The following is a 14,373-nucleotide window of genomic DNA, read 5'->3' as shown; positions in this document are numbered from 1 at the left end:
ATAAGGTGGGGCCGAGTGTGCGTCGGGGAATTCGGACCGGTATCGGAAGCCCGCCCAAAGTCTGTCCCGTCTTGACCGGCATACTGTTCCTAGCACTCTCAATGTTATTATCTGAACTCGTATGTTCAACGGCAGCGTACGTATGACGAGTCTTGCGCAGTGTATGGAAATTGCCCTTAAAACCAGGTAAACAGAAGGGCCGAGTAACTTGCAATATCAATGATCTATTTCTACAAATGCGGGAGTAACAATATCTAATCCTCTGACTTCCAAGAAACATGTCATAATTGGATAATGTTGTATCCGGAAGCTGAGACGAGTGCATCGAGCTCAGCTGTCACATCCACAAACGGAAAGCTAGAGCGATTGCCCGCCACATCAAACTCGTTCAGATCGTGAAAATACTCATGCGAGACGTAAATGCTGTCACCGATCTCCACAGTGGCTGTCGGAGAGGCCCAAGTTGCGATGTCCGCCGTGGAATTGTCCGCAACTTGGCCAATGTACTCTACAGATGCGAATCCATCTCTCGACGCCCAGAGAGTAATTGCCTGTAACCCGTTCTCAGAGCAAAGCAACACATTGCGACTGTACCGAGCCGGGTTTAAAAGGCCATCGCACTCAAGATTGCTGGCACTGTATGACCCGTCTGAAGGCCACCCATTCATGGTAACGTTGGTCGGAACCGGACTGGCGGCAGACACGTCAAAGGTGACGAATGTACCGAGATATGGTGCTGTGATGACAAGCTTGTTGCTGTTTTCGTGGTAGACGATGCCGAGATAGATGTACTTGCTTGATGTGCTTGGCTGTCCAAGATACCAGCTCGACACCTCGCCGGCCTCAGAAATCTTCGCTATCCCAGGGACGTGGAACACGACGGGCACGTAAGTGTTGCCTTCTTTATCCACTGCAAAATCCTGGTATCCGCCGCCAGTTACGTTACCAATGGCAAGCTTGGCGCTGAACTCAGCCAGGTCGGCCGTGTAGGCAGCCGAATTTGCGTTGGTATCCCAGCGGATGACCTTATTGGAACCCGTCATGTTTTGACCGGAAGTTACAAAAGGGCTACCGCTGTTTGCTGAAATGAGAATTGAGCCAGTGGAGGAGTCGTAGTCAATGCCGGATACATGATAGGGATCCGTTCCGGTGATTCCTTCAAAACTGAGGATATCGTAGGTAGCTGTATATGGGTCGTAAACCAGAACAGTTGAGTTGAAGTTGGCACTAAATCGAACGATTAGTGAACAGAAGCTCTGGGGGGTAAAGACACAATCATCGTACCTGATGTAGAGCTTGCAATGGACCGGGTCCCAATCCAAGTTCTCTGGATAAAGCTTATAGTTATCAATTGAAAACGATCCGTTGACGGCGGCGCATCTGCTGGTTTTTTCAACGTTGAAAGGAAAACCCGAAACAATGGACGTAGCCAGAGAAAGGCTGCTGGCAATTGCTAAACGAGTGGCTCGCATTGTGACGTTTTGTTGACTTGAACGAACGAGTAAGTGAGTGAATGAGTGAATGAATGAATGATTGAACGACTCCAATACTTGACTGACGTGACGGCGAAATGGGAGTTCCTCTGGACAATTGGGGTTGAGCAGCCATTTTATCTTTTCACTTTTGATATGCTCATCATTATCAACTCTTGCAGAATTCCCACCCCTGTGTGTAATCTCACCACCCCACTCCAGAATGAAAGACCTGAGAGGGTGAAAACCCACTTCATAGTCAATGAACTATGGCGCTGGGATTTTCTATGGGCGAAATGCGTTAAATTTTGAACCAGCAGTCATACCACTCGTACGACTCTTTTTGCCAAGGATCACAGAGGTTGGGACTCTCTATTCACGACTCTGACTTATGCGCGCCCACATACCGACAACGGGAAAAGATTACTAGAAGCAGAGATATGAGAACTAAATGTGCGGAAAAGGTCTACTGTGTTTTTATCAACGAGTCAGTTACTTGGTCCTGACTCTTTGGGATTTTGGTTTCCAGCGGCGTCTCCGTTTCCGCCCACATACCGGAAGGGCACGGGGCAAGGATTCCGGGTAACACGGCAACAGATTTCGACTCCCTCGTTCAGAGAAGGTAGCGATTTAATAGAGTTGTTCCCTTCGTCGCACCGGAAACTGAGTAAACTATTGAACCAGTTCATACTTAGAAAAGCAAGCCGAACAACTGATATGATGATTATCAAGAATATATACGAAACCGATATCCCTGGAAGTAATTATGGACATAAGAAGGCATGGTTTAATTTGGGTTTCAAATTGGTATGGCTTGAAGAACTTAGAGATAGCTACGCATAGTACGTGATTCAACAGCCTCACTCTGCGTAGTGTTGTTTGATCTCTGGAGTTTGCCCCCATATAACTACATCTTGCCTGCTACAGGCTTAGTCCTGCGCGAGAACATCATTTGGCGGCATTTTTACATAACGTCAAATCAAATGCAGTATCCTAAGATCCCTTGGTGAACAAATTAGGCATAGGATTAGGTATAATGTACTGAGAGAACAAAAACATATCCTTTTGAGGTAGGTTATTAAGCATTAGCTGTCGATCGGCTTGTCTATCCGATATATCATCTTAGCAGTATTGAAGTACCCTTTATACTCAATCTCTTCAGCTGATTCGTCGCATTCGTAGTGATAGTGACCGCCCGCGTTTTCCCCAATTGCAGAGAAGGCGTGGGTGTGTTCCATTCTCAGACCTAGATTATCCGGGTCTGCCGAATGAAAGACGGAGAGGCAGACGATAGGCGCGTTGAAGTTATGCCATGTAAGCCAACGGTCAACGTCCTTACGATCTTTGAAAGGAAGTCTACTCTCCGGTGGGAAATCAGGCATGACGTGGTATACTGCCTGCCCTGCTTCAACCACAAACACACCACCCATGCTAATGGGTCGATCGGGTCCATAGGCAGCACATAATGCTTTCCGAATGCACTCTGTGAAGCTCTTCTCGTTGCCCTTTCTTCCCCGCGCAGTGACCTGTAAGACAGGGCCTGACTGACCCAACGAGCCGTAAAGATTTGCCATTAGCCCACAATCCAAGGACGGGCTCTTCTCAATCCTAATATCTCCAGTGTCACCAACGACTTTGATAATTCGGGTCTGGTTGGTGATTTTATCGAATCCCTCTTCCCAGCCAATGTTTGGAGCAAGCTCGCTGTTTTGACCAATGACGTGGAAAGGTCCCGCACCTGCCCCAATCAGGCCCCCCTTGACATTGCTCATTTCCATCGCTTGGGCGAGTTCGTCCATAGGCCAGATGCTGTCGAGTCGTGGACGTGGGAAGAGGTTCGATTGTCCGCCAATATCGGCAACCTTTTCATCTCCACAAAGCCCCCTCGAAGCAAGGCAAAACGGAGCTTGTCGAAGATCGGGGCATTGTTCGACAGTGACCGACGAGTATGAGAAGTTGGCTGCGAGAGGGGCCTGAAGCTGTTCAGCCAACTCCTCCAGTGTAGGAGGCAAAAGCGGAACTTTTTGTATGTGCATGGCGTACGTGTAAGATCAATGAGAAGGTGCATCGGCAATGATGTGTAGTTGCAGAGTTCACCTTACTGTGCCGAGAGACAATCGGAGCTTACTTCGCCGGTGCCTACCCCACCTTTCGGGTCAACCCCCGACTGGCGGATCTAAGAGAAACCCAGCAGCCGAGTGGCCCGATACCATCGGGTATGTCAGTGAGACAATACCGACCCAAATTGGGGGTTTGCCGACAACCTCAGCAGCTGGTTTCGTAAGAGCATTGAACAACCAACTTGAGTTCGCAAGCATCCAGAACAGGGTCGGGACGCGCTTTTGGATTCAAGCTAGACTAGCATCTGAAAGCGATGATCTGTTCCCTCCCCAGGAACGGGAGGTGAGATACGCTGGGGTAATGGGGAAATGGGTGCGTACCCGAAGTGTTGTCTTCAAATGGACGCGAGTATTAGCAGACGTTTCTAATATCAGGCTGGTGTAACATTTGAACAATTACTTCTATATAAGTAGGCTATACATCCCGCCCCAAGTAATTCGTTTCAATAACATTATCGGAACAAAGACTCTTCGCCATGACGTCCACGCAAGTCAAACGTTACGCAATTGTTGGCATGGGCGTTCGCTCAGCCTTCTATTACCAGAGCATCCTGAAGGACTTTGATCAGGTTGCCACTCTGGTAGCCATCTGCGACACAAACCAGACACGACTGAATGCCGCCAATGATCGCATTGTCGAGCTCGGGGGGGATAAGCTGCCGACTTACAAGGCGGAAGACTTTGACACCATGGTGGCAGAGCAGAAGCCGGACGTCGTCATCGTCACAACGATTGATCTGTATCATCACGTCTATTGCATCAGGGCAATGGAACTCGGCTGCGATGCCATCACGGAAAAGCCAATGACTATCGACGAGGAGAAATTGCAGCTCATGATCGACGCCGAAAAACGGACTGGAAAGCAGATTCGAGTCCTGTTCAACTATCGATACGCTCCACATCACACAAAAGTCCGAGAACTGATCCAGTCAGGCGTGATCGGCGAAATAGCGACTGTTCACATGGACTGGATTCTCGATTGCGCCCATGGGTCTGACTTCATGCGCCGCTGGCACCGAAACAAGGAAACTAGCGGTGGAATTCAAATGCACAAGTCCATTCACCACTTCGACTTGGTCCATTTTTGGCTTAATACTGAGCCTGAGCTGGTCTATTGTATTGGCGACCTCTGGTTCTACGGCAAGGAGAATGCTCAAAGACGAGGTGTTTCCAATCTCGGGGAAAGGTATCTTGACAACGAAGACGCCAAGAACGACCCTTTCGCTATTCACATCGACCAGAATGCCCAACTGAAGAAGCTTTATCTTGAAGCTGAGCATGAGGACGGTTATATCCGGGACCGAAACTGCTTCGCCGAGGGCATTACCATCGAAGACAATCTCTCCATGATCATCAAGTACAAGAACCGAGCAGTCATGACGTACAACACCTACGCCTACGCGCCATGGGAAGGCTATCGGTGCGTTTTCAACGGGAGCAAGGGCCGCATCGAAGTAAATGTGGTTGAGAGTGGCTACTCAGCTGGAGGCGAAACAGTCACAGAAAAGGGACTCGGAGATCTCGAAAAGGGCTATATTCAAGGCGGCGTCGAGCAGACCAAGATCGTTGTGTATCCTCTCTTTGAGGAACCGTATGTGGTCGACGTGGAGAAACGGGAGGGCGGACACGGCGGAGGTGACCCTGTCCTACTTCGGGATGTGCTCGTGGGTGACGAAAGCGACAGGTTCAATCGAGCTGCTTACATCCGTGACGGGGGGAACGCGGTGTTGGTCGGCGTGGGGGCGAACCGTTCGATGAAGTCGGGGATGCCTGTGATGGTTCAAGAATTGATCCGCTGGTAGGGTTTTGTACTTGAACTAGTTGTCCTATGAGTATTGATTGGTTGCTGAATCGAGAAACGACCTTTGGAATATCGATTCTACTCTGTGATGACTCAATCAAATCGAAAATATGGAAGGCACTTCGCAGCCCTTGTGGAAGATTGGCACTTGGTCAGGGATTTCTCATTTTATCACAGAGGAATACAATTCTGGTGTATAAACCGGGCTTTTCTTCTACTCACAACCACTCCTTTTACATATAAGTGATCTGAATTACTGGCTCGGAAGCCGCCGGCGCCGAACCCGGATCATTAGCGGCGGCTTCTCCCAAATTGACCATGACCTATGCTTTGAGTAAGGCTGTGTCCATTCCAAAGAAGACTTCTCTAGGCTGAAGTCAAACTCCCAAAGAAGTCTTGCCACAATTAGTCGCATCTCGTTGTACGCTAGATGCTTACCAACGCAGTTCCGGGGACCGTAGGAAAAGGGTTGAATGGCGTCCCGCTTATCAGCGTAGTAGGGAGACAAGGGGTCTCGGGCAGCTTCCGGCAGCCATCTTTCAGGAGAAAACGTCTCGGGATGTGCAAAGTTTGTGGTTGAAAGGCCAGATGAGGACTGATGAACGCCAACTCGAGTCTAAGCGGGTGATTTGAAAGCATTAGCTTGGGTAGGCCTTAGTAGGAGGAGATGGAGGATAGATGTATATTGGAAGGAAGGAAACTGGCAGTACGGACTCCGGTAGGAATATACATTCCCTCGATGTAGACTGGTTCCTCACCATCCGGAACAATTCTCTCGAGAGAGGTTGGCACGGGAGGATAGAGCCTGAATGTCTCGTTCAGCACGGCCAGAAGATAGGGAAGCCGTGCTGTTGCGTTGGTGAACGTGATCTCGGCTGGTGAGGTGAAAGCCTGGCGGACCTCTTCCACAGCCCTTTGGTGTGCTTCAGGTGTTGACAGAAGATAAAACGTGCATGCTGTCATTAACGTCGCAGTCGTGTCGCTACCGGCGACGAAGAGAGTATTGGCATTTGTGATGATCTCTTCGATAGAATTGATCTCTTTCTCCGCCCGACCTCGAAGCAATCCCTGCATGAAGTCTTTGCGAGATATTACCGAGTCATTAGCAAGACGCCTGCTCACCGCCATCCTGGTGTAATGGAACTGATCCATGAACCCCTTTTCCACTCCACGAGCGAGGAGAGGCATAATCAGCCAGCTTAAGGGGCCAAGTAGACTGTCCAGCTCAAATATCTTCTTGGCTCTCTCAATGAATAGAAGAACGGAGGTGACAACGTGGTGCAGCTCGTTGTTGTCGAGACCACCGAGAGACTCTCCGAATGTCAAATCACCGATGATATCGAATGATGCGATGTGAAACCACCTCCCAATCTCCGTTGGTAGCTGGGATTCGGCCACGTCGGAGAGTCTCCTGATGAGCTTGTCAACATATTCGTGCACGATAGATTCTTGCTCTGCCAGTGACTTTGGAGAAAAGGCATGAGAAACGCCGCGACGGATCCTGGCGTGATTCTCGTCGTCGGCCGTAAGAATGTTGGATTGGGGGTCCAGCTGCTTCGATGCGTTGAACTTTGGGAACTGACGGTGACCGTGACCGTAGATAGATTTCCATGCATTCGATGTTGTAAACGAAACAGCATTTGGACCGTGGCGGACGATGTTGCCGTACTTCTGGTGAAGGAGGCGTACGTCATGGTCGAAAGTCCCGAGAAGCGTTTTGATTCTAGGGATGGCTGGAAATATGACCCATGCTTTTGGGCCTGGGACATGCCTCAGTGGGGAGACATATGCTTGGTAAATGCCTTGGAAGATGTGGAAGAGTAGCCACGCAATGACTAGAAATGCTGCGAATCGTACGAGAGGGCCTGCTCCGATGGAGAAGGAAGACCCGAGAACCATTTCGAGAGGCTAATGGTGTTGGCGTAATGCTCCAGATGTCGCAAGTGTAGGTCAAGTCGATGGTCGCGCTACCGTAGCTCAAGGACGTCGATAGGGTTGTATTTATTCCTGGGCTCGAAACTCGGGACGCAGAACGATGTGGCACGTCGTCGCAACAGACGGTCTCCGTGGATCGCGCCAATGTAAGAGACTTCATGCGTCCGGATTCCTATTGCATCCCGTCCGAGCCGTCAAAGGTAGATCATACGGACTTTTTGAGGGTTCATATGCCCGAAGATATCTGGGACGTAGCGCCATGCCTTCTCCACACCGAGAGTAACCGCCGACGGGCACATCCGCCTTGGCCCATGCGGACCTAGTCGGAACTTCAAAATGAGGCCGGAGTAATCCGCAGTGGACTAAGGTACTGCTGTAAGCGCCGTCTATTGAATTCCGAGTGCAAGGCCTCCATAATAATGCCGGGTTATAAGTAGAGCGGTTCATAGGATACTGTTTCTATCTAGAGTTGTAAGGCAACTTAGGACAATACTCTAGGCAGGGCTAAGATATCTTCCGGTTGCAGGGGAAAGTTGGAGTTGAACTATTATCGGAAACTTTAGAAAAAGAGATTTCCCCTTTTGGATGGACACTTGGGTATTTCCGATGCAATGCATGGCGGCATAGCTATTGTTTACATTAGCAGCCCATCCTCTCCAGCACCTCGTTGTCTGGCCTTTGCCACGGAAACCTCTCTTCAAGCGAACGGATCAGCCTTTCGTGTTGTACAGACCTGGGCGCAATGGAAGTCTCAAACGGCCCCAAGTGGCTCAGGGCGCCGTTCAAGTGGTCTACCTTCGGCTCGATAACGACCCCATCGACAACCTTCTTGCTGATCCGAAACACGGCAAGCACCTGCGCAAAGTTGAGGAACAGTGAGTTCTGCGCGAGGATTTTGCCCGCGCAGACACGTCGCCCAAAGCCGAAGACAAGGCGCACCGGGTCCAGCTCCGGCTCGCGATTGGGCGTCCGGATGTGCCGCTCGGGGCGGAAGACGTCCGGGTCCGGGTATACATCAGGGTTGTGCGTGAACCACCTACGCGAGGTTAGCCTCTGTCCATCACTCGCCTGCTGCCGAAACTTTGGACGTCTCTTTCATACCAGAGGTTGGCAAACATGATGGCATCCTTCGGAACCCCAAATCCCCCGTAGGTTGTCTCTTCCGGGTTGGTGTGCGGGAGGCAGATGGGGATGACACTGTGCCACCGCAGGCTCTCTTTGACAACGGCCTCGACGTACGGCAGGTTCTTGCGATCGTCCAGCGTCGGCAGCCGGTCGTGCCCTACGACGCGGTCGATCTCCTCCTGCGCCTTGGCCTGGATCTCGGGATTCAACGTCATGGCGAGGAAGAAGGCGCCGATGGACGAGACAGTCTAGAAGAATACGTCAGCATAGCGCAAAGGTTCTCTTAAAGGAAGGAGGTCTACCGTATCGGCACCGCCAGTATACAGAGACTGGGCCGCCCACTTGTTGCTGCGCTCCTCCTCGGGCGAGTCCCCGCTGTTCTCAATGAGCCGCGAGACATAGCACGGCATTTCCCTGCCCTGGGCCCGCTGGTGCTGCACAAAAGCGTACGGCTTCTCGACGGTCTCCATCAGCTCCTTCTTCCACTGCCGGGCAAGCTTCTTCCAGCTAGCGCCGGGAAACCAGTCGGGTACGTGGCGAACTGTTGGAGGGTATATTGGTTAGAAGGCGCCTAATTTGCGGGGTTCAACGTTGCCGCTGATGCGATTTTGCTAAGACTTACGGATGGGGAACGTGTCAACTAGATACGAGCCGGGTGCGGCGTATTCGGCGAGGTCGTCCATGACCTTTTGGACCGTGTCGATGAGCGAATCCCTCTTGGTCTGCTCCGCGTTATAGCCGTAGACGAGCTTGAGGATTGTGGTGCCGGCCGATCTGTAGTGCGTTGTTAGGTTTTAGTCTCTCATCAATCAGTTTGTCTTCAACAGAATCAGAACAACCTCTTAATGTGATCTTGCAGCTTCTCAGGGCTCTCGAGAAGATGCAGTACGAAGTGGGCGACCTCGGCCTCAAGCAGTTCATTGAACTGCGAGGCAGCGGCATTGGAGCCGATGATCCGGCCGAAGCCCTTGCGGCGATGGCGCAGAACGTCGCCGTCTGGCAGGAAGGCCGTGTTATGCTTCCAGCCGACGCTAAATAGGTTGGCTACAGTCAGTCTCCGCAACATTTCAGCAGGCACCAAGAGGGCCATGACGTACAACTCGCCGCCCAGAAAGGGCTGTGATCTCGAGGAGTAAGTGGAACGCTTGTCCAGGATGTCGAACGCGAGCTGGACGTCGTTGATCAGGATGATCGTCCTGCCCATGACGGTGATGGAGCTGAGGGGGCCTAGAAGCGGGGTCAGTCAACATCCACGGATTTCAACATTCACAAGGTGCCAACACGTACCGTATTCATCCTTGAATTTGACCCAGTGGTGGGGCCCAAAGACGCCGGGCGGTGGAAAATCCTTTATGTTTCCCACGATGGGAAGGCCCCTTGGACCGGGCGGCAGCGGGAGCAAATTAGCATTCCTTTTGGCCTGCATCAGTTTGTCAACAACGTAGACCAGGAGAAGCACGGCTCCAAAGCCTAGGACGAGCGAGGAGTCCTTCATCGTCGCGGGACTTAATGTATAGTGATGGGAATACTAGCAACTGAGAGCAAAGACGAACAACAGCATAATGAGTGAATCCTAGTATAGTGGAGGCTGGCAGAGCGGATGAATGATGAATTTAAGATGAGGGAGGAAAACTCACGCGTCTACTGATTTATAATTGTCTTTCTGTGGCTGGCTGGGAGGGTCCATAGTAGTGGGTTGAGCTGGGATAGTAGCAGGGGTGAGGTCTAGGGTGAAGATAGAGACTAAGAGATCTTAGAGTAGTAAAACCGCTAAGATAGTAGCTTAAGTAGGGAGAAAAGATTTAAATATACTTAGTAAAGAAAATAAATACTATATAATATAGAAATAAATATAACTAAAGTTATAATTATTTATAAGTATTACTTAAAGAGTTTTTAATTATTAATTAATATATTTAAAAAAAGTAAAATTCTATAAAGAAGTAAATAGTAATATAATAAATAAGTACTTAGTTATAACCTATTATAAGTAATAGCTTATCTAGGTAATATACTAAGTATAATTAAATAAATACTTAATAAATATTATAATAAGCTATAATAGAAATAATAATAATTCTAACTATAAGACTTTTAAAGATTTATAAAGAAAACTTTAAGAAATATAAGAAACTCTTCCTTAATTTCTAGAGATAATTACTAGGAAATACCTAAGAAGATATAAATAAAGAGTAGAGAAATTCTAATAGAATAACTTTATAATATCTAAATACTTTTGTTATAGCCAGCTAACTGACAGTGGGTTTATATTAATAGTAAGTTAGGGATTAAGAACTATAAATAGTAATTAGTTATTCTCTAGGTCTAGTTAAGTAATTATAGGTCTTTAAAGGTCTTAGTAATTAATTAAGGCCTTAATAAGAGTTATAGAGTAGTTATTACTTAGGTATAGCTAAAAGTACTAATAAGGGTAATTATAAAATTAATTACTAAAGAGCTATAGAAGTCTATCCTTAAGGTAGGCTTAAGTCTATCCTATATATAAGTCCTAGATATTTCTCTTCCTATATAGACCGCAATCTAAGAGTTAGTCCTCCTTAAGGACTACCCTTAGTACGTTAGTCTTAATCCTTATACTGGTTTTAGGACTACTTATTAAAAGTTAGTCCTACTTATTATTATATAACTTATACTATAGTTCTTCTATTCTAGGCGAGCCCCTTATGTTCCCATGATCCTATATATAAAGGTATTATTATAGCTGCCTAGTATCCTAATAGGGCGTTCTTTATTAGTTATACTTAATAGGTTATAATATTAGGTCTCCCCTCTAAAGGTCTAGTCTCTTAGACCTTATATAAGTAGGTTATTACTCTTAGGCTAGGGAGTTATTAATTATGCTTCCTTATTTCTATAATGCTAATACTATATTAGGTTATATTTAAAAGTTAAAGTCTTAAAAGATAGAAATAAAAGATTATAAGCGTTAAGCGCTTAAGTTTATAGATTCTTATTCCTTATATATAGATATACCTTATACCTATTGTTTCTATATAAAGGTTGCATATTAATTTAGTGAGGGGTTATCTTATTACTATAAATATATTGAGGCAAAGAAACTATATAATAGTGTTTTAGTAGCTTCCACATATAGGTGCTAAGATCTTATGTTTTCCCCTTTTTTCTAACGTCTTCTAGTATAGAGGTTAAATACTTAGTAGAAGGAATAGGATAAGAAGGAGGAGAAGGTGGGTAAAGAGTTTATAGCTCTTTATATTTAATTAACTTACCTTTAGGCTAATATAGTAGTAGTAGTAAGCTATCTCTTAAGGATTTATACTATTTAGAAGTAGGTTTATAATTATTAGTCTGAGGCGTTTTATTAGGGTATATAGGAGGTTAATAAGGAGGATAATATTCTTCCTATATTAGATACTTATTAGTAGGGTGTTATAGGGGACCTCTAGTTTATAGGTATTATAAACGACCCTTCCTAGCTAGACTTTGGGATTAGTGAGGAGTTTATAGACCTAAGCCCCTTGCTTAGGAGTACTCCCGCAGTAGCTGCTGGGAGTGCTAGAGGTTCTTGACGGGTTCCCACGAGTTGTCTTTATGTCTATATCCTTCCTACTTAATGAGATATTTTATATTTCTATTATTACTATAGTAGTTAATAATTTATTTAACTTTATATTCCGGTTTAAGAGGTTCCATAATAATATAGTCTTCTATATATAAACCTTATAGTGCTTTTTTAAGAAGTAAAATATAAAAGACTAGATAATACTTTATAGTATCTAGTAGTATAAGTTTAAAGTTAATATTAGATACCTTCTATATAATTTTAAAAGGTCTAAGTTTCTTAAAGTCTAACTTATTACTTAGTTATTTTATCTTAATATTTCTATAGAGAAGGTATATACTATCCCCCTCCTATAGAGTTAGTCCCTTAACTCTTAAGGTATTAGTATATTTATATATCTATTTATATATAAATTTAAGTTCTTTTAGGAGTTCTTATTAGATTTCCTTAAGTTTATTAATATCTACTATAGCTTTTAGAGCTACTAGGCCCTATTGTGGTTCTCTATAGGCTATTAGATTAAATCTATAGTTTAGATAGAATAGTGATTCTTTTGTGCTTTCTCCTACTGCGCTATTATAGGCAAACTAGGCCATAGGTAGCAATTGCACCTAGTTGTCTTGCTAGTAGTTGACGTAGTAGTGTAGATAGGTTTCTATAATCTAATTAATTTATTCTATCTAGCTATTAGTTTATAGATAAAAAGCAATAGATATCTTATAATTAGATCCTAACTATAAGATTAGTAATCTCTAAAACTTAGAAGTAAATAACTTATCTTTATTAGATATAATTTCCTTTAGCGTTCTATATTAGCTAATAATTATCTATAGAAACTTATAGGTAAGGTCTTCTATAGTGCTAGACTCTATATATAGGATAAAGTATAAATACTTTATAAGTCTATTAATAATAACTAGGATATTATTATAGTAGACCTTAGTTATTAGTTCTTAGGACCTAGGTAACTTAGTAATAAAGTCTAATAAGATAGATTCCTATATAGTTTATAATACTAGGAGCAGCTATATCTTACTATAAAGCTAATATTAATTAGGTTTACTTTTTATATAAACCTTATAGTCCCTAATTACTAAAGATACTTCTTATTATATAGCTATTTTATTATAGTGTTATCTAATATATTTCTATATCTTAGTTACGCCTTAGTAGCTATATATAGGAGTAAAGTATATTTCCCTAATAGCTTTAGGAGATATCCTTCTAGTTATGCTAGTATTATCTCTTCTGGCTATTATTAAGAGTCTAGCTGCTAGCATAAGGTCTCCTTCCTTGTCTTTTTTGAGGATAACTTAGGTTTCCTTAGGGACCTAGACTTTATGGTCTAGTCTTCTACTGAGAGTATCTACTCTTCTATTTTCCTTACCTTTTTAGTAGATAATCTTAAAATTAAATTCTAAGAGGAATTTAGACTATCTAATCTATTATTTATTAAGTTCCTTTAATATTATAAAATAAATAAGATTTTTATAATTAGTATAGACTTTAACTTTATACTTTATTCCTAATAGTTAAGGTCTCTATTCCTTAAATGCTTTAATAATAGCTATAAGTTCTTTATTATAGATCTAGTAGTTAAGTTTTAGGCTATATAGCTTATATAAGAAGAAGGTATATAGGTATAGCTATCCTTTATTATCTTATTAGCCTAGCTATCCTCCTATAGTATAGTCTAAGGAGTTAGTCTTAACTTTAAATAGTTTTTTAGGATTAGGTATAATAAGTATAGGTTCTAATATAATTTATTACTTAATCTTATTAAAGGCTTATTCTTATTTATCTTCCTATTATTAGGGAATATCTTTCTTTAAGAGTCTTATAAGAGGGTTATTCTTATCTAAGTATCCTTCTAGAAATTATTAGTAGTAGTTTATATATCTAATAAAGGATTATATATCCTTAACGTTCTAGGGTATTAGCTAGTTTTATACTACTATAATTTTATCTTTTAATATTTTAAGGATTCTAGGGGCTATTATAAAGCCTAGGAATTTAACTTCTTAGGTATAGAATTTGCTCTTTTCTAATTCCACTAGGAGTTTAGCTTCTTAGAGTTTCTATAGCACTTAATATATATACTTCTTATGGTCTTCTAGCGTCTTTAAGAAGATTAGGATATTATTAAGATAAACTATAATAAATATATCTAGGTATTCTTATAGGATATAATTAATTATTATCTAGAATATTATAGGTATATTAATAAGTCTAAAGGGCATTACTAGGTACTTATAGTATCCTTAGCGTATTTAGAACGCTATTTTCTATTCTTTACCTGATTTTATATATATTAGGTTATAGGCTCCTTTTAAGTTAAGTGCTATAAACTACTAGGCTCTATATAGTAGGTCTCTA

The 14,373-nt window shown here is 43.9% G+C and overlaps 4 protein-coding genes across 4 annotated transcripts; 1 reads left to right on the top strand and 3 right to left on the bottom strand.

Annotated features, from left to right (window-relative positions):
• Positions 1–281: 281 nt before the first annotated feature.
• On the bottom strand, positions 282–1,472 carry CkaCkLH20_07056 (tri14-like protein; the record flags this gene model as incomplete). The annotated part of the gene is made up of 2 exons (XM_038889773.1): positions 282–1,227; positions 1,285–1,472. The coding sequence occupies 2 exons, from the start codon at positions 1,470–1,472 to the stop codon at positions 282–284; spliced, it is 1,134 nt and encodes a 377-aa protein (XP_038744697.1).
• A 2,596-nt stretch (positions 1,473–4,068) lies between these two features.
• On the top strand, positions 4,069–5,394 carry CkaCkLH20_07055 (uncharacterized protein; the record flags this gene model as incomplete). Its single annotated transcript, XM_038889772.1, has 1 exon — positions 4,069–5,394. The coding sequence occupies one exon, from the start codon at positions 4,069–4,071 to the stop codon at positions 5,392–5,394; it is 1,326 nt and encodes a 441-aa protein (XP_038744696.1).
• A 653-nt stretch (positions 5,395–6,047) lies between these two features.
• Positions 6,048–7,292, bottom strand: CkaCkLH20_07054 (benzoate 4-monooxygenase cytochrome P450; the record flags this gene model as incomplete). Its single annotated transcript, XM_038889771.1, has 1 exon — positions 6,048–7,292. The coding sequence occupies one exon, from the start codon at positions 7,290–7,292 to the stop codon at positions 6,048–6,050; it is 1,245 nt and encodes a 414-aa protein (XP_038744695.1).
• A 675-nt stretch (positions 7,293–7,967) lies between these two features.
• CkaCkLH20_07053 (uncharacterized protein) lies at positions 7,968–9,948 on the bottom strand (the record flags this gene model as incomplete). The annotated part of the gene is made up of 6 exons (XM_038889770.1): positions 7,968–8,364; positions 8,430–8,701; positions 8,756–8,994; positions 9,076–9,227; positions 9,293–9,680; positions 9,741–9,948. The coding sequence occupies 6 exons, from the start codon at positions 9,946–9,948 to the stop codon at positions 7,968–7,970; spliced, it is 1,656 nt and encodes a 551-aa protein (XP_038744694.1).
• Between the last annotated feature and the right edge of the window lie 4,425 nt (positions 9,949–14,373).

The sequence above is a fragment of the Colletotrichum karsti genome, assembly GCF_011947395.1.
Source record: "Colletotrichum karsti strain CkLH20 chromosome Unknown Scaffold22, whole genome shotgun sequence".
Lineage (NCBI taxonomy): Eukaryota > Fungi > Ascomycota > Sordariomycetes > Glomerellales > Glomerellaceae > Colletotrichum > Colletotrichum karsti.
The sequence above is the reverse complement of the archived record's forward strand: the minus strand, read 5'-3'. Positions and strand labels throughout refer to the sequence as shown.